General features: G+C 39.5%; 1 protein-coding gene across 1 annotated transcript; it reads left to right on the top strand.

Annotated features, from left to right (window-relative positions):
- Positions 1-2,439: 2,439 nt before the first annotated feature.
- LOC128366967 (NLR family CARD domain-containing protein 3-like) lies at positions 2,440-13,616 on the top strand. The gene is made up of 13 exons (XM_053327727.1): positions 2,440-2,451; positions 3,462-3,732; positions 4,692-4,781; positions 5,148-5,314; positions 5,363-6,939; positions 7,025-7,198; positions 7,649-7,822; positions 7,960-8,133; positions 8,627-8,800; positions 10,592-10,638; positions 10,870-11,388; positions 12,256-12,336; positions 13,549-13,616. Exons 1-13 carry the CDS (start codon positions 2,440-2,442, stop codon positions 13,614-13,616), a joined length of 3,528 nt encoding a protein of 1,175 aa, XP_053183702.1.
- The last annotated feature ends 577 nt before the right edge of the window (positions 13,617-14,193 follow it).

Below are 14,193 nucleotides of genomic sequence, written 5' to 3'. Positions count from 1 at the left end.
TTGTCCAACACTGACTAAAGACCACAAACATGATATGATTATAACTGATAACTTTGATCTCCAGTAATATTTAGTTTTATAGCATCAGAGTCTTTATGTGTATTCAGTAAATGATTGTTTGAAGCCGTCATATCTCTGAGTGTAACATGTAGAGTCAGGACTGCTTTCTTTTATGGAGCCCCAATTGACTCCACATTCAAATAATAAATAAGTTAATTATTATGAAACATAACCTTATCATAATTTCATCTTCCTTATTTTCACAGTAACATTTTATTTTGTAACATAACTTTTCAGACTTGTCTTTTATTTCATGTTGTTTTTAAGCAAACATCACATCAGGCATACAGCTCAGACATCAGTTACATATGAGGAAATAAAGAATATGACATAATAAATCAATATAAACATCATTAAAGTCAAAGTAAATTAAAGGTGGTGTTCATATTCTAGTCAGAGGTTTCAGGGAGCAAAGTTTCATTGTTGTTTATCATTTATAGCTTTTTTATTATTTACTAGCTTGAGTGATTTTAATAGTTCAATTCTAGGAGGAAAGGTGCAATTTTCTCTTTATTAAGGTTTCATATGTTTTCAGATGAGAAAGTAACTATGTAGATTCCCAAAAATATATCATATTATATTATATTATATTATATTATATTTATTATATTATATTATATGATGAGGGTGACAGGATCTGAAATGACAGGATAATTAGTGAAAAAACATAACCACAACTGATCAACCCATGACAAATATACACTACTGACACTAGAACACAACTCAGTCAGTATAAAATGAATAATGAGTAAATATTGCTCAGCTGTAAAAACAAACTGCCGGTGGCTTCAGCTCTGATCTGAACACATCACATAGAGACTCAAAGCAATAACACACAAACACGGTGACTGTTCAAATGTCCCTGCTCTTATATTATTTGCAGTAGGTGTAATGCTCTGTTGTTAGCTTGATCATTAGTTCATTAGCAGCACTTAGTCATAAATTATTTGATTTGACTAGCCAATAGTGTAAACCTTACTTATTTGGTCATAGTTTTCATACTATAACTGATGCCTGTATTCAATGTCTATCCTTTGGCTGCAGTAGAGAGACCTCTAGTGGACATTTGGAGCATTACTTGTAATAATACAAAATGCCGTTATCAGCAGCAGTGCTATTATTGTCTTTATTTCTTTGTTTATTCAGACCATTATAACTAATTATATATATTCTGTTGTTGTTTAATATCCTTCAAATAACCAAACTTCAAGAAGTCATAATTGGCTGATTATTCATTTTGGATAAGTACGATGTACCAGCTGTCTTTACTCCTGTGGGACTTTATTAAAGATTGTTGACCTAACTCCTGGATTTCTGCAGAGGTGTTCACACCAAAAGCATCTGTCGTGAATTGAGCAGCAAGTCTACGTAGAAAATCAATGTAAATGGCGCGATAACATGCAATTTCATATCAGGTGGTGCAAATGAAGTTGGAAAAATTGAACTTTTCAGGCGACATTGCGCAGCGACATCCCATCAGCGGCGAGTCAGATGCTTTTGGTGTGAACGCAGCTTAAAGTCAGACTCTTACACGCCAGTATTCAATCAGATATATTACACAGTGACCACTTTAATGGCGGGAAACACAGAAGAGCAGCGAAAACCGGAGATGAGGGTTGAAGTTTCCCTCTATAATAAGGCTTTATTAATACAATAGAACAATAGAAGCATATTTTGACAGTCTGGTTGCTTTGGACTGTATGAACACTGACTGTAGACCATCAGTGTAAATATATAAATACACTGTTTGCTGAAGTGAACACAGTGAGCTGGAAGATGTAAAGATGTGGAGGGAAAAGATTCGATCTGCATCACAGAGACGTAGCAGGTCATCAGAAACATAGACGGACTAAATATATCTTTAGAAATGTTTTTAAAATAGAGAACATCAGAAATATTTATATACTGATCATTTATTAACTGTTTATGTACCAAACAGGAAGTTTAACCCTAACCCTTTGAAAGGAGATCAATTTTTAAAAATGTTTATTAACTGTTTATAAACTAGTTATGAATGCTTCATTAAGAGTTGTAGTTGTTAACAAAGACATTAATAAAGACACATTTCCTTCAATCTGTTTATAACTACATTACAATGTGTTTAATAAATGTTTATATAACCAACATTGAGATTAACAAAGTGTTTTAAAGAGATCAAACTATAATAATTATCATTATTATTGATATGCAGTCAGTTTAAATGGTTTTAAATTCAGTTGAACTTCTGCTTTACACTGAAACAGCTGTCAGATATGATTTACTGAAGATCATTTTATCCCACAGACTTGTTCTCTGCTGTCATCAGATGGTTGAATATTGAAGGTGAGAGTGACAGCAGACGTTCAGAAGCACAGAGACACAGAGGCTTAACGTCTGCAGATGGATGAACAGGTAAGAACGTCACAGCTGCTTGATGTTTTTAGTTTTTGTCGAGCTCTGAGAGAAACAAACCTCTTTTTCTTAAGATTCAGGCTAATACGGACATTCATACATCACAAGTCAATCTTTTCTTCTGTAGTGTTTTCAGCCTCTCCCCCTGCTCATCCACTTGCATACACACAAAACCTTTGTGATGAAAAGTTATTAAAATCTAAAGCCTCAATCGAGCGCTCTGATCGTTGCGCCACAACAAACTGATGATTTGCTGTGAAACAGGAAGTTGCTGTAACTTTAACAGACATGTTCCAACCTGCACCAAATGTCTCACGTCCTGAACACATCTATGCTTCAATATTGTCTTTTAATCATAGTGCCACCTACTGGACACAGGAAGTGTTATTTCCCCCCTTGTACCAATGTCCCATTAAAGCGCAGGTCTGAAGACGTCTACGTGCTCATGATGTGAGCCCTTCAACTGCACCACGGCCCAACATGCGTGGGGGTGCCAGGGCCCGTTCATCACTACTTGCAGCTTTAATTCATAATTATATTTAATAATTATTAACTATTGTGAATAACTAAATCAGCCCCTAACTGAGTTGTTGATTTGACAAGCTGCTATCAAAGCCCAACCTTAGTGTTTGAAGTGTTTCCTGGTATAAAATAACAGCGGTGGTGTTTCACAGATGAGAAGTCAACAGTTGGGATTACTGTAAAGTGTCCTGCATTTAATTTGTTTTTAAGAAGATCTCTGTTTTCTAAAGTGCTTCTGTTGAACTCAGCACATCCTTCATGTTGATCTGTTGTGTGATGAAGTCAGGTTAATGTCCATTTCCAACAACAGTCATGTTCTACTCACCGCTCTGAAGGTTCGCTGATCGTCAGTCGACGAATTCCTACACAGATGTTCAACATCATTTTTGGAAACTTTTAATGGAAGAGTGAGCAGCAGAGTGATGAGATGGGATGTGATGAACTGTATGTTTGTTTAAGGTTTAAAAGGTTTTCTTTGTTTCTGACAGGGAGGAAAGCCAGTGGACTCTATCCCTAAACAGGATCTCTTGAGAACTTTACAGAATTTGGGAGAAGATGACTTTAAAACATTTAAGTGGTACCTGGAGCAGCCTGAGGTCCTGGAAGACCTCCCAACAATCCCAAAGAGTCGACTGGAGAAGTCGGACCGGTGTGACACGGTGGATCTGATGGTCCAGACCTACAGTGAAAACACGCTGCAGGTGACCAAAAAGGTTCAGGGGAAGATGAATAAGCAATGCTCACACACCATCTCTAAACGTAAGTCATGATTAAACTGATAAATCTCACATGACAGGGAGATCCAGGCACTGAATGATCTTTTCAAATATAAAGAAAGTTTTTCTGCACAAATATGAAATGTTTTTGTTAAATGTAGTGAAATTAAAGGGCAGCACAGCGAGGCATCATGTGACATACACTAGTCACACAGAAGTTGTCAGGCAGGCTTGAAGTACATGTGATAAATAGGACAGTGGTGTATCCTGAGATGTTTGTGTGTGTCGCCTGCAATGAAACACTTTGACCATAGAGGTTCAGGTCTATAGTTCGTCCAGGTTGGCAGTGTGACCCTGCAATGAATTTAAAAAACTCTTTATCATAAGGTGGCTGTTAATCATATCTCCCTTCTGTTTTACATGTCCCATGTATATGAACAGTCTAGAAGCATACATTCCTGTAAGTCCAGGTGGAGTGACAGATTATTGCATTTAAAGGCTGGGTCTGCAGACACCTGATGTGTGTGTGTTGTATGAAACCTTGTTTCATGGGCAGCTCCCTTTCAGAAGTCCCAGGTTTTTCCCAGGCTGACAGGCATGGGTGTGGGATTACTCATGAACCTATGTTGAGCACTGCTGTTTCCCACAGTTTTGGGGGATTTGGCACATATGACATAGGACATTTTCAAAGCCTCCATTGCAGGAGCACCTGTCCTGACTTCTGGCCAGAAGGCTGTTGGTTCCTACCTGAGGGGTTAGTCCTTTCAGATTTGATGAATCCTCTATTACGTCCAGAGGATTCCCAAAGAGGATGATGGATACCGGGAGGCCAGAAGGACTTAAGCTTCTGTAGTAAAAGAAGGAAAACTGTTGTGGGATGGTTCTGAGAGATCATGGAGAAGTTGACCTGAATGAGGTTCTAGCAAGCAATTGGAAGATATTACTTGACAAAGGCAGCAATGATTTCACAATCTCCTGACCCTGACTGACACCTCTCTACAGAGGAGACTGGGCTGAAACGTTTGAGGGAAGTCTCATCCAGCTCTTGGTTACAGGTACAGGTTATTAAAGTGCTCAGAGAGGTTCACAGTGGTAAGGTGCCACAGGTGGATGAGGTTTGTTCTGATATGTTGAAGACTCTGGACACTGTAATGTTGTCTTAGATGACACATGGGACCAGATGTTGTGTTCCAATGATTTGGGAGGCACATTGCTCAGGCTATGCCAGAAACCAGTTTGAGAGTAATGGAGAGGAGGCTTAAACCAAACCTTAAATTCAGGAAAATGTTGTAGTATTAATGGTTGTATGACTGTTAAGTGATTCATCACAGTATGAAAAATGTTTCAATCAAAGTTAACATTTTGTTATGAATCAGAAATCTGCACAATTATCAGGAAACTATTAGAACTTACTATAACATTACTCTCTTGTGTATTTTCTCTCTTGCATTCTTTCAGATACTGTTGCCATGTGTCAGCATAAAGTCAAATCCAACCTGAAGGAGAAATGTCAAAATTTGTTTGAGAAAATCACAAAAGCAGGAAATTCAAAACTTCTACAAGAGTTCTTCACCCGGATCTACATACTAACACAAGAAACTGGAGAGGTGACCATGGAACATGAGGTCAGACAGATTCAAACAGCATCCAGGAAACCAGACAGACCAGAAACAACAATCAGACATGAAGACATCTTTAAAGTCCCACCTGGAAGAGATAAACCAATCAGAACAGTGATGACAAAGGGAGTGGCTGGCATTGGGAAAACAGTCTTAACACAGAAGTTCACTCTGGACTGGGCTGAAGACAAAGCCAACCAGGACATAGACTTCACATTTCCATTCACTTTCAGAGAGCTGAATGTGGTGAAAGAGAAGAAGTACAGCTTGGTGGAACTTGTTCATCACTTCTTTACTGAAACCAAAGAAGCAGGAATCTGCAGGTTTGAAGAGTTCCAGGTTGTGTTCATCTTTGACGGTCTGGATGAGTGTCGACTTCCTCTGGACTTCCACAACACTGAGATCCTGACTGATGTTACAGAGTCCACCTCAGTGCATGTGCTGCTGACAAACCTCATCAGGGGGAAACTGCTTCCCTCTGCTCGCCTCTGGATAACCACACGACCTGCAGCAGCCAATCAGATCCCTCCTGAGTGTGTCGGCATGGTGACAGAGGTCAGAGGGTTCACTGACCCACAGAAGGAGGAGTACTTCAGCAGGAGATTCAGAGATGAGGAGCAGGCCAGCACCATCATCTCCCACATCAAGACATCACGAAGCCTCCACATCATGTGCCACATCCCAGTCTTCTGCTGGATCACTGCTACAGTTCTGGAGGATGTGTTGAAAAGCAGAGAAGGAGGAGAGCTGCCCAAGACCCTGACTGAGATGTACATCCACTTCCTGGTGGTTCAGGCTAAACTGAAGAATGTCAAGTATGATGGAGGAACTGAGAGAGATCCACACTGGAGTCCAGAGAGCAGGAAGATGATTGAGTCTCTGGGAAAACTGGCTTTTGAGCAGCTGCAGAAAGGCAACCTGATCTTTTATGAATCAGACCTGGCAGAGTGTGGCTTCAATATCAGAGAAGCCTCAGTGTGCTCAGGAGTGTTCACAGAGATCTTTAAAGAGGAGAGAGGGCTGTACCAGGACAAGGTGTTCTGCTTTGTCCATCTGAGTGTTCAGGAGTTTCTGGCTGCTCTTCATGTCCATCTGACATTCACCAAGTCTGAAGTCAATCTGCTGGAAGAAAAACAAACAACATCCTGGTCTGCAGTGTTCAGAGGCAAATCAACACGTCTCTACCGGAGTGCTGTGGACGAGGCCTTAAAGAGTCCAAATGGACACCTGGACTTGTTCCTCCACTTCCTCCTGGGTCTTTCACTGCAGACCAATCAGACTCTCCTACGAGGTCTGCTGACACAGACAGGAAGTAGCTCACAGACCAATCAGAAAACAGTCGAGTACATCAAGAAGAAGATCAGGAAGAGTCTGTCTGCAGAGAGAAGCATCAATCTGTTCCACTGTCTGAATGAACTGAATGATCGTTCTCTAGTGGAGGAGATCCAACAGTCCCTGAGATCAGGAAGTCTCTCCACAGTTAAATTGTCTCCTGCTCAGTGGTCAGCTCTGATCTTCATCTTACTGTCATCAGAAAAAGATCTGGATGTGTTTGACCTGAAGAAATACTCTGCTTCAGATGAGGCTCTTCTGAGGCTGCTGCCAGTGGTCAAAGCTTCTCATAAAGCTCTGTAAGTGGATGAAACACTGGATATTTGAACAATATCAAATATGTTGAATAAAACATTTTGTGTTCATTACTAACCCTTTCTTCAGGCTGAGTGGCTGTCACCTCTCAGAGAGAAGCTGTGCAGCTCTGTCCTCAGTTCTCAGCTCCCAGTCCTCTAGTCTGAGAGATTTGGACCTGAGTAACAACAACCTGCAGGATTCAGGAGTTAAGCAGCTTTCTGCTGGACTGGAGAGTCCACACTGTGGACTGAAGACTCTCAGGTCAGGATAGAGCAGCTATAATCCTGATGTACTGAACAATGACAATAAATATTAATGTTAATCATACTGTACATCATCTGTAGGATTCTGGTAAATATATGATTAAAAACATTGTGTTATCAACTTTTTATATTTCCAGTCTGTCAGGATGTCTGATCACAGAGGAAGGCTGTGCTTCTCTGGCCTCATCTCTGAGCTGCAACCCCTCCCATCTGAGAGATCTGGACCTGAGTAACAACAACCTTCAGGATTCAGGAGTGAAGCAGCTTTCTGCTGTACTGGAGAGTACAAACTGTGAACTGGAAACTCTCAGGTCAGAATAGAGCAGCTATAATCCTGATGTACTGAACAATGACAATAAATATTAATGTTAATGATTCTGCATATCTGTAGGATTCTGGTACATATGTGATTAAAAACATTGTATTATCAACATTTTTATGTTTCCAGTTTGTCAGGATGTCTGATCACAGAGGAAGGCTGTGCTTCTCTGGCCTCAGCTCTGAGCTGCAACCCCTCCCATCTGAGAGATCTGGACCTGAGTAACAACAACCTGCAGGATTCAGGAGTGAAGCAGCTTTCTGCTGCACTGGAGAGTAAAAACTGTGAACTGGAAACTCTCAGGTCAGAATAGAGCAGCTATAATCCTGTTGAACTGAACAATGACAATAAATATTAATGTTAATGATTCTGCATATCTGTAGGATTCTGGTACATATGTGATTAAAAACATTGTATTATCAACATTTTTATGTTTCCAGTTTGTCAGGATGTCTGATCACAGAGGAAGGCTGTGCCTCTCTGGCCACAGCTCTGAGGTCCAACCCCTCCCATCTGAGAGATCTGGACCTGAGTAACAACAACCTGCAGGATTCAGGAGTGAAGCAGCTTTCTGCTGCACTGGAGAGTAAAAACTGTGAACTGGAAACTCTCAGGTCAGAATAGAGCAGCTACAATCCTGTTGAACTGAACAATGACAATAAATATTAATGTTAATCATTCCGTACATCATCTGTAGGATTCTGGTAAATATGTGATTAAAAACATTGTGTTATCAACCTTTTTATATTTCCAGCCTGTCACAATGTCGGATCAAACAGAAAGGCTGTGCTTCTCTGGCCTCAGCTCTGAGCTGCAACACCTCCCATCTGAGAGATCTGGACCTGAGTAACAACAACCTGCAGGATTTGGGAGTGAATCAGCTTTCTGCTGGACTGAATAGTCCACACTGTACACTGGAAACTCTCCGGTCAGAATCGAGCATCTATAATTTCTTTGTCTTGAACAATGACAATAAATCTGATTCTGAGACTTTTTATACATTCAGTTTTACATTCAGATTCATGTAAATTATTCTGTACATCATCTGTAGGATTCTGGTACATATATGATTAAAACAGTATGTTATCCACCTTTTTATATTTCCAGTCTGTCAGGATGTCTGATCACAGAGGAAAGCTGTGCTTCTCTGGCCTCAGCTCTGAGCTGCAACCCCTCCCAACTGAGAGAGCTGGACCTGAGCTACAATCATCCAGGAGACTCAGGAGAGAAGTTACTGTCTGCCGGACTGGAGGATCCACACTGGAGACTGGACACTCTCAGGTAGGTGTAGAGAATTTTAAAATATAGATAAATGTACAATAATGAAAGGAAGTGTGTTTTCTGTAAACTACAGATAAATTAATTCAAAGACTACATTTACCATGATCCTTTGTTTTCTTCTGGGTTTCTGTCCTGTTTGTTGGGTATGTTCAGTATGTTATGAGTGATGTAATCTAAACCAATCAGATATCACTTTGGGGGAGGCAGACTGTAGCCACATGTGTGTGAGGAGAGCTGTGTGTGGGTGTGAAGTAGACAACTAAGGGTGAGGCTGAATAGTGTTTGTTTAGGAAGCTTCCTAACTGAGTGAAATGACCCAGAAGTATCTAAATGGCATCTATGACAAGAGCTGGTTGAATTCTCTAAATGCTAAGGAACGATGATTCAGTGCTTCCTTTCTAACCTCCTTTAGCACAGAGTACACCTGACCATCCTTTATGAAAGGAGAGGAGATAATACTGTTCCACAATTCCTTGTGGCAACAATATTTAACATGACCAAGTCACGCAGCATTCACAAACTCAAACCATTAAACCCACATTAAATGTCCACAGTGGTCTCTGTGTGTCCTCTGTCCAAAGCTGTGTTTAACATGTTTAATAACTGGATTAACTAATATTAGCTGAGGGGAAATATATCCATTATACGATGCAACGCGATGCAGACGTAGTCGACTCTGCATCAATTCACAAAAGTCAAGAATCGATTATTTAAACTTTAGTTAATAACTTTATGTTGACGGTATGGACAGTCAGGTCTCAGGTACGGACTAGGGCAGCAGCTATCGATTATTTTTGTAAATGATTATTCTGTCAGTTATTTAATCGATTAATCGCGTATTCTAATAAATAATTTTGCCTCATTAAATAGCAAAAGTAAAAATGATAAAACGGACAAAAAAGACAATCAAGTGGGTTTTATTCCAAACTAAACCCATTTATTGCATTTAACTTCAGTACCTTCTGAAACAAATACATTACTTTTAGTGATATAGAAAAAAATGAGGAAAACATTTTTTGACCTCTCAGATATTGTTTTAGGAGGCATCTGGTGTAGAAATGAAAGAGTTTTCAAATTTATACATTTTAGTAAGTTTTTAGGGAAATGTTGGGAGCAGGATTTCTGTATTTGTCACTTTGTCTGAACAGATATACAGAACATATAAGCATTCATTTGCAGGGTTGATTGCTTACTCACTTTCAATGAGGTTTTTTTTTCATACTAAAAGGAACACATGCATCCCCCCAGAGCACTTATAGGTTCACATTCAGGACCATTCGCACCTGTCCCTGAACAATGCAACAACACCCCTCCCCCCTAAAAGATCCAGAACATTCAGAGCCTGTTTTTTTATCTCCTAATGCTACAAGGTGCTACTTCAGCAAATCCTCAGAAAAATAGCTCAGGATCATTTAGAAGTTAAAAAACTGAAAAGCACATTCAAAACTTGAATCACTTTAAATTTGTACTATAATTTGTTTCAATTAGTGAACATGTGGGAATTGTCCTTATGTAATGTGTAAGGAGCACAGGCTAGTTTGACTACAACAATATAGACATAACAAGCTCTAAGTTCACATTTTACTTACTTGAATATTGACAAATCCAGTCATCTTCTTCAGGTCTTTTCCTCTCAGACTTCAGTGAAAGAATCCAGCAGACAGTTGAGACAAATGAGTTTCAGCCTGTTTCTGTGTCACTCTGACAAACTGAGGAACACTGCTTCATGTTGAACAGCAGTTAGGACTCATGTTGGATAGAAAATCATTCTGACTGTGTTTCTTCCTCCAGGGTGGACCATGGTGGAGAGCACAGGTTAAAACCTGGTCTGAAGAAGTGTAAGTGTGGATTGAATTTGATTCATGACAACTAAACAGCACACAGTCAGTTTCTCTTTAAATACAAAGTTGGTCTTTGTGGTATTTATTCATTAAAACATTACTGTCAATATGTGTCATCATGAAACGTTATAGAAATGAACAACAGATCAGAAGTTAAACAGAGAATAAATCCATCAGGTGTGTCAGATGATAAACTGCTGCTGTGTTGTTTCTTCTTCTCTTCATCAGATTTCTGTGAACTCACACTGGACACCAACACAATACACAGAAACCTCAAACTGTCTCACAACAACAGGAAGGTGACAGACGTGGAGAAGGTTCAGTCATATCCTTATCATCCAGACAGATTTGACCGTTGGCCTCAGCTGCTGTGTAGTAATGGTCTGACTGGTCGCTGTTACTGGGAGGTCGAGTGGAGAGGAAGAGTTAATATATCAGTGAGTTACAGAGGAATCAACAGGAAAGGAAAGAGTGAAGACTGCAGGTTTGGAAAGAACAATCAGTCCTGGAGACTGTGGTGCTCTGATGAAGATGGTCGTTACTCTGTCTGGCACAGTAAGACTAAAACACCCATCTCCTCCTCTGTCTCTAACAGAGTCGCAGTGTATGTGGACTGTCCTGCTGGCACTCTGTCCTTCTACAGAGTCTCCTCTGACACACTGATCCACCTCCATACCTGCAACACCTCATTCACTGAACCTCTGTATGCTGGGTTTGGGGTCGGGCTTGATTCCTCAGTGTCTGTGTGTCCTCTGTCTGAGTGAGAGTCTCTTCCTGTGTGTGAAGATGTAAATAAATAACTTTGAGAAGTTTGAGTAACATTATTTTCATTGCTTTCTGTTTGTTTTTTGACACCAGCAGGACTCCGTACATCTCAACTCTCTGTTTTTATTTTATTGAACAACAGCAGAATATACAAACATACAGGTAAACATTAACATCAGTTAAATATGTAATAATATGAGGAAATGAACAACATGAGAGGAAATATTAAAACGATGCAAACATCCACACACACACACACACACACACACACACACACACACACACACACAAGCTAACAAACAAGCTAACAGCAGACAGAACCAAGAACAACATGAAGCAGATTAGCAATAAGAAGCTAGCAGGACAAAGACAATAAACACTTTATAAAAAGCCACAAAGCAACAATAAGGCTTCTGTGGCTTCAAATTAAAATCATCTGTGAGCTGTATGAAAACTTGTGTTTTATTCTTTTTTTGAAAAGTTTGTGTAATATTCTTCTTGTTAAACTTTTGATCTGTTAGTTCAGGTCCATCTAACATCAGTGAAGGCTGATTCTTCTTTTCATCTTTACTTCTGTGACTTTTCACAAGTTGAAAGAATTCATCGTTACAGCAGAAGTGAAAGAGTTCATATTACTGAATCATCACTCACATTATGAAACTATAAGAGACACAATAAACATCACCCATGACGTCATGTTTACTATTTAAAGTGTGGGTGACGTCACTCAGCGCGCCGGGTTTCTCTTCCTGTGTGTGAGCAGGTGAGACACACCTGAGCAGCAGCAGACAGCAGCAGACGCTTTCATCACTTTGTCTTTTAAACTTTACTTCATATTTTACATTAAAGTGATCCGCGCGGAGCGGCAGCGCGAGACCGGAAACCGGAGCTACACCCGAGAGTCCGTGCACGCGCAGCAGCTGACAGCAGGTGAGTCCAAGTTCTGATAATGTTTTGAAAAGACGAGTGAAGCAGTTATTAGATGTTTGGACTGAGCGCGCCCCCCCCCCAATGAATATAATACAATGAATATAATATAATATAATATAATATAATATAATATAATTTAATACAGCTCTCTTAGATGGGAGGGGTTGGACCTCAGAGCTGAGGCCGGAGAATCCTGACACGAAGCACAGCAGGCACTGATGAGCTCAGCCCGCCCCCCTTCCTTCCATCCTACCCTCCTTCCTTCCATCCTTATTTCGTTCCTTCCTTCCTTCCTTCCTTCCTTCCTTCCTTCCTTCCCATTCATTATATTATATTCATTATATTATATTATATTATATTATATTAATATATTATATTATATTTATTATAATCAGTATTTATTCTACAGGCAGTGTTATATCATCATTTTCTTTCCCTCATGTTTCTCCAGACAGCTGCTGGTTGTTTTCTTCAGGATGTAATATTTGATATGACTGTACTGCAGTGTTTTCACTCTATTATTATGATGTATTTATGAGACATACTGTATATTTATGTGTTTTATGTTGTTTGTCTGTAATCATCTGTGTTACTGCCACTCTGAGCCAGGACTCTCTGAAAAAGAGCCTTTTCATTTCAGTGAGGTTTTCCTGCTTAAATAGAGTTTAATGTTTGTCTGCAGTGTGTATGAGGACACACGATATAATAATGAATCATAATTTTTGAGTTTTAGTTTTATCAGCCATGGTGAGGAAGGATTACACGGAGGAAACACTATCATATGTTGTTTTTATTTCACTCTCTTCTTCACAGCACCGGGAAAAATACACCAGTAGCCGTGATCTCATGATAAGTTAGTGCACAGTGCAGTGCTCCCACTCATTACTGCCACCTCCTGTCACAAAACGTAAAGTGCATAAAAGTAACGTAAAATGGCCAAACATCGAAAACAAGGTCATAACAGTCAGAGCGTATGTCTTATAATACAGGTTCAAACAAAACCAGACTAATCCTTACAATATGGGAGCATATCAAAACAAATGATGATAGAAGTTAAATGTGATGTCAATAATATGGTTGATGAGAGCACATAACAATCATAATGAACACAAATAACTATTTATTGATCATGTTTTGCACACAGAGACCAAACTTTATGATCAAGCTGATAAATATTTCTACTGTCTGTTAATGTTTGACTCTTGTTTCCAGATTCTTGGTTCCAGAGTTCAGAGCTGCTGTTCTGTGATCAGATTCCCTTAAAGAAGACTTCAGGTTAAAGATGAATACAGAGAGTTGAGACCTTAAAAAGCTCCTGCTGTCAGTTCCATGTTTGTTCTTCTTCTGGTTGGTTTCCTGCTTGAAGCTGCTGATTCATTTCACCTTCACTCATCAGCTTGATTCAGATGATTTTCAGCATCTAAAGGTAACGTAAGCAACAGTTTCATCATGTTTGTGTCAGCAGCTGTTAAAATGATCTGATAACAGTACAGATGGAAGTTATACTGATGACCTATGTTCATTTGTTGATGCATTGATGGAATGAACTAAACTACAGAAGAAATAAGAAAAGCTGAAATCAAACATCTTTATTTCACATGTCAAAGTTTGATGTGAAATAAAGTCATGTTCTGTTTCTATAAATCGTGTCTCAGTGAGTCTGAGAAGTTTCTGCTCTTTATATTTCTGATGGAGACGATGTTCTACACATGCAATGATCCCTTCACTAAACTGAAGACATACTGCAAAGTGTTGGAGTTGCTGCTGTGTTGTAGTAGGAAGGAAGGAAGGAAGGAAGGAAGTGTTGTAGTTGTGTTTCTCATGATAAACTGATTAGTGTTAGCTCTCCATCATGTG

The sequence above is a fragment of the Scomber japonicus genome, chromosome 10 (assembly GCF_027409825.1).
Source record: "Scomber japonicus isolate fScoJap1 chromosome 10, fScoJap1.pri, whole genome shotgun sequence".
NCBI lineage: Eukaryota > Metazoa > Chordata > Actinopteri > Scombriformes > Scombridae > Scomber > Scomber japonicus.
Note: the sequence above shows the minus strand (reverse complement) of the source record. Positions and strands in the feature narration are given on the sequence as shown.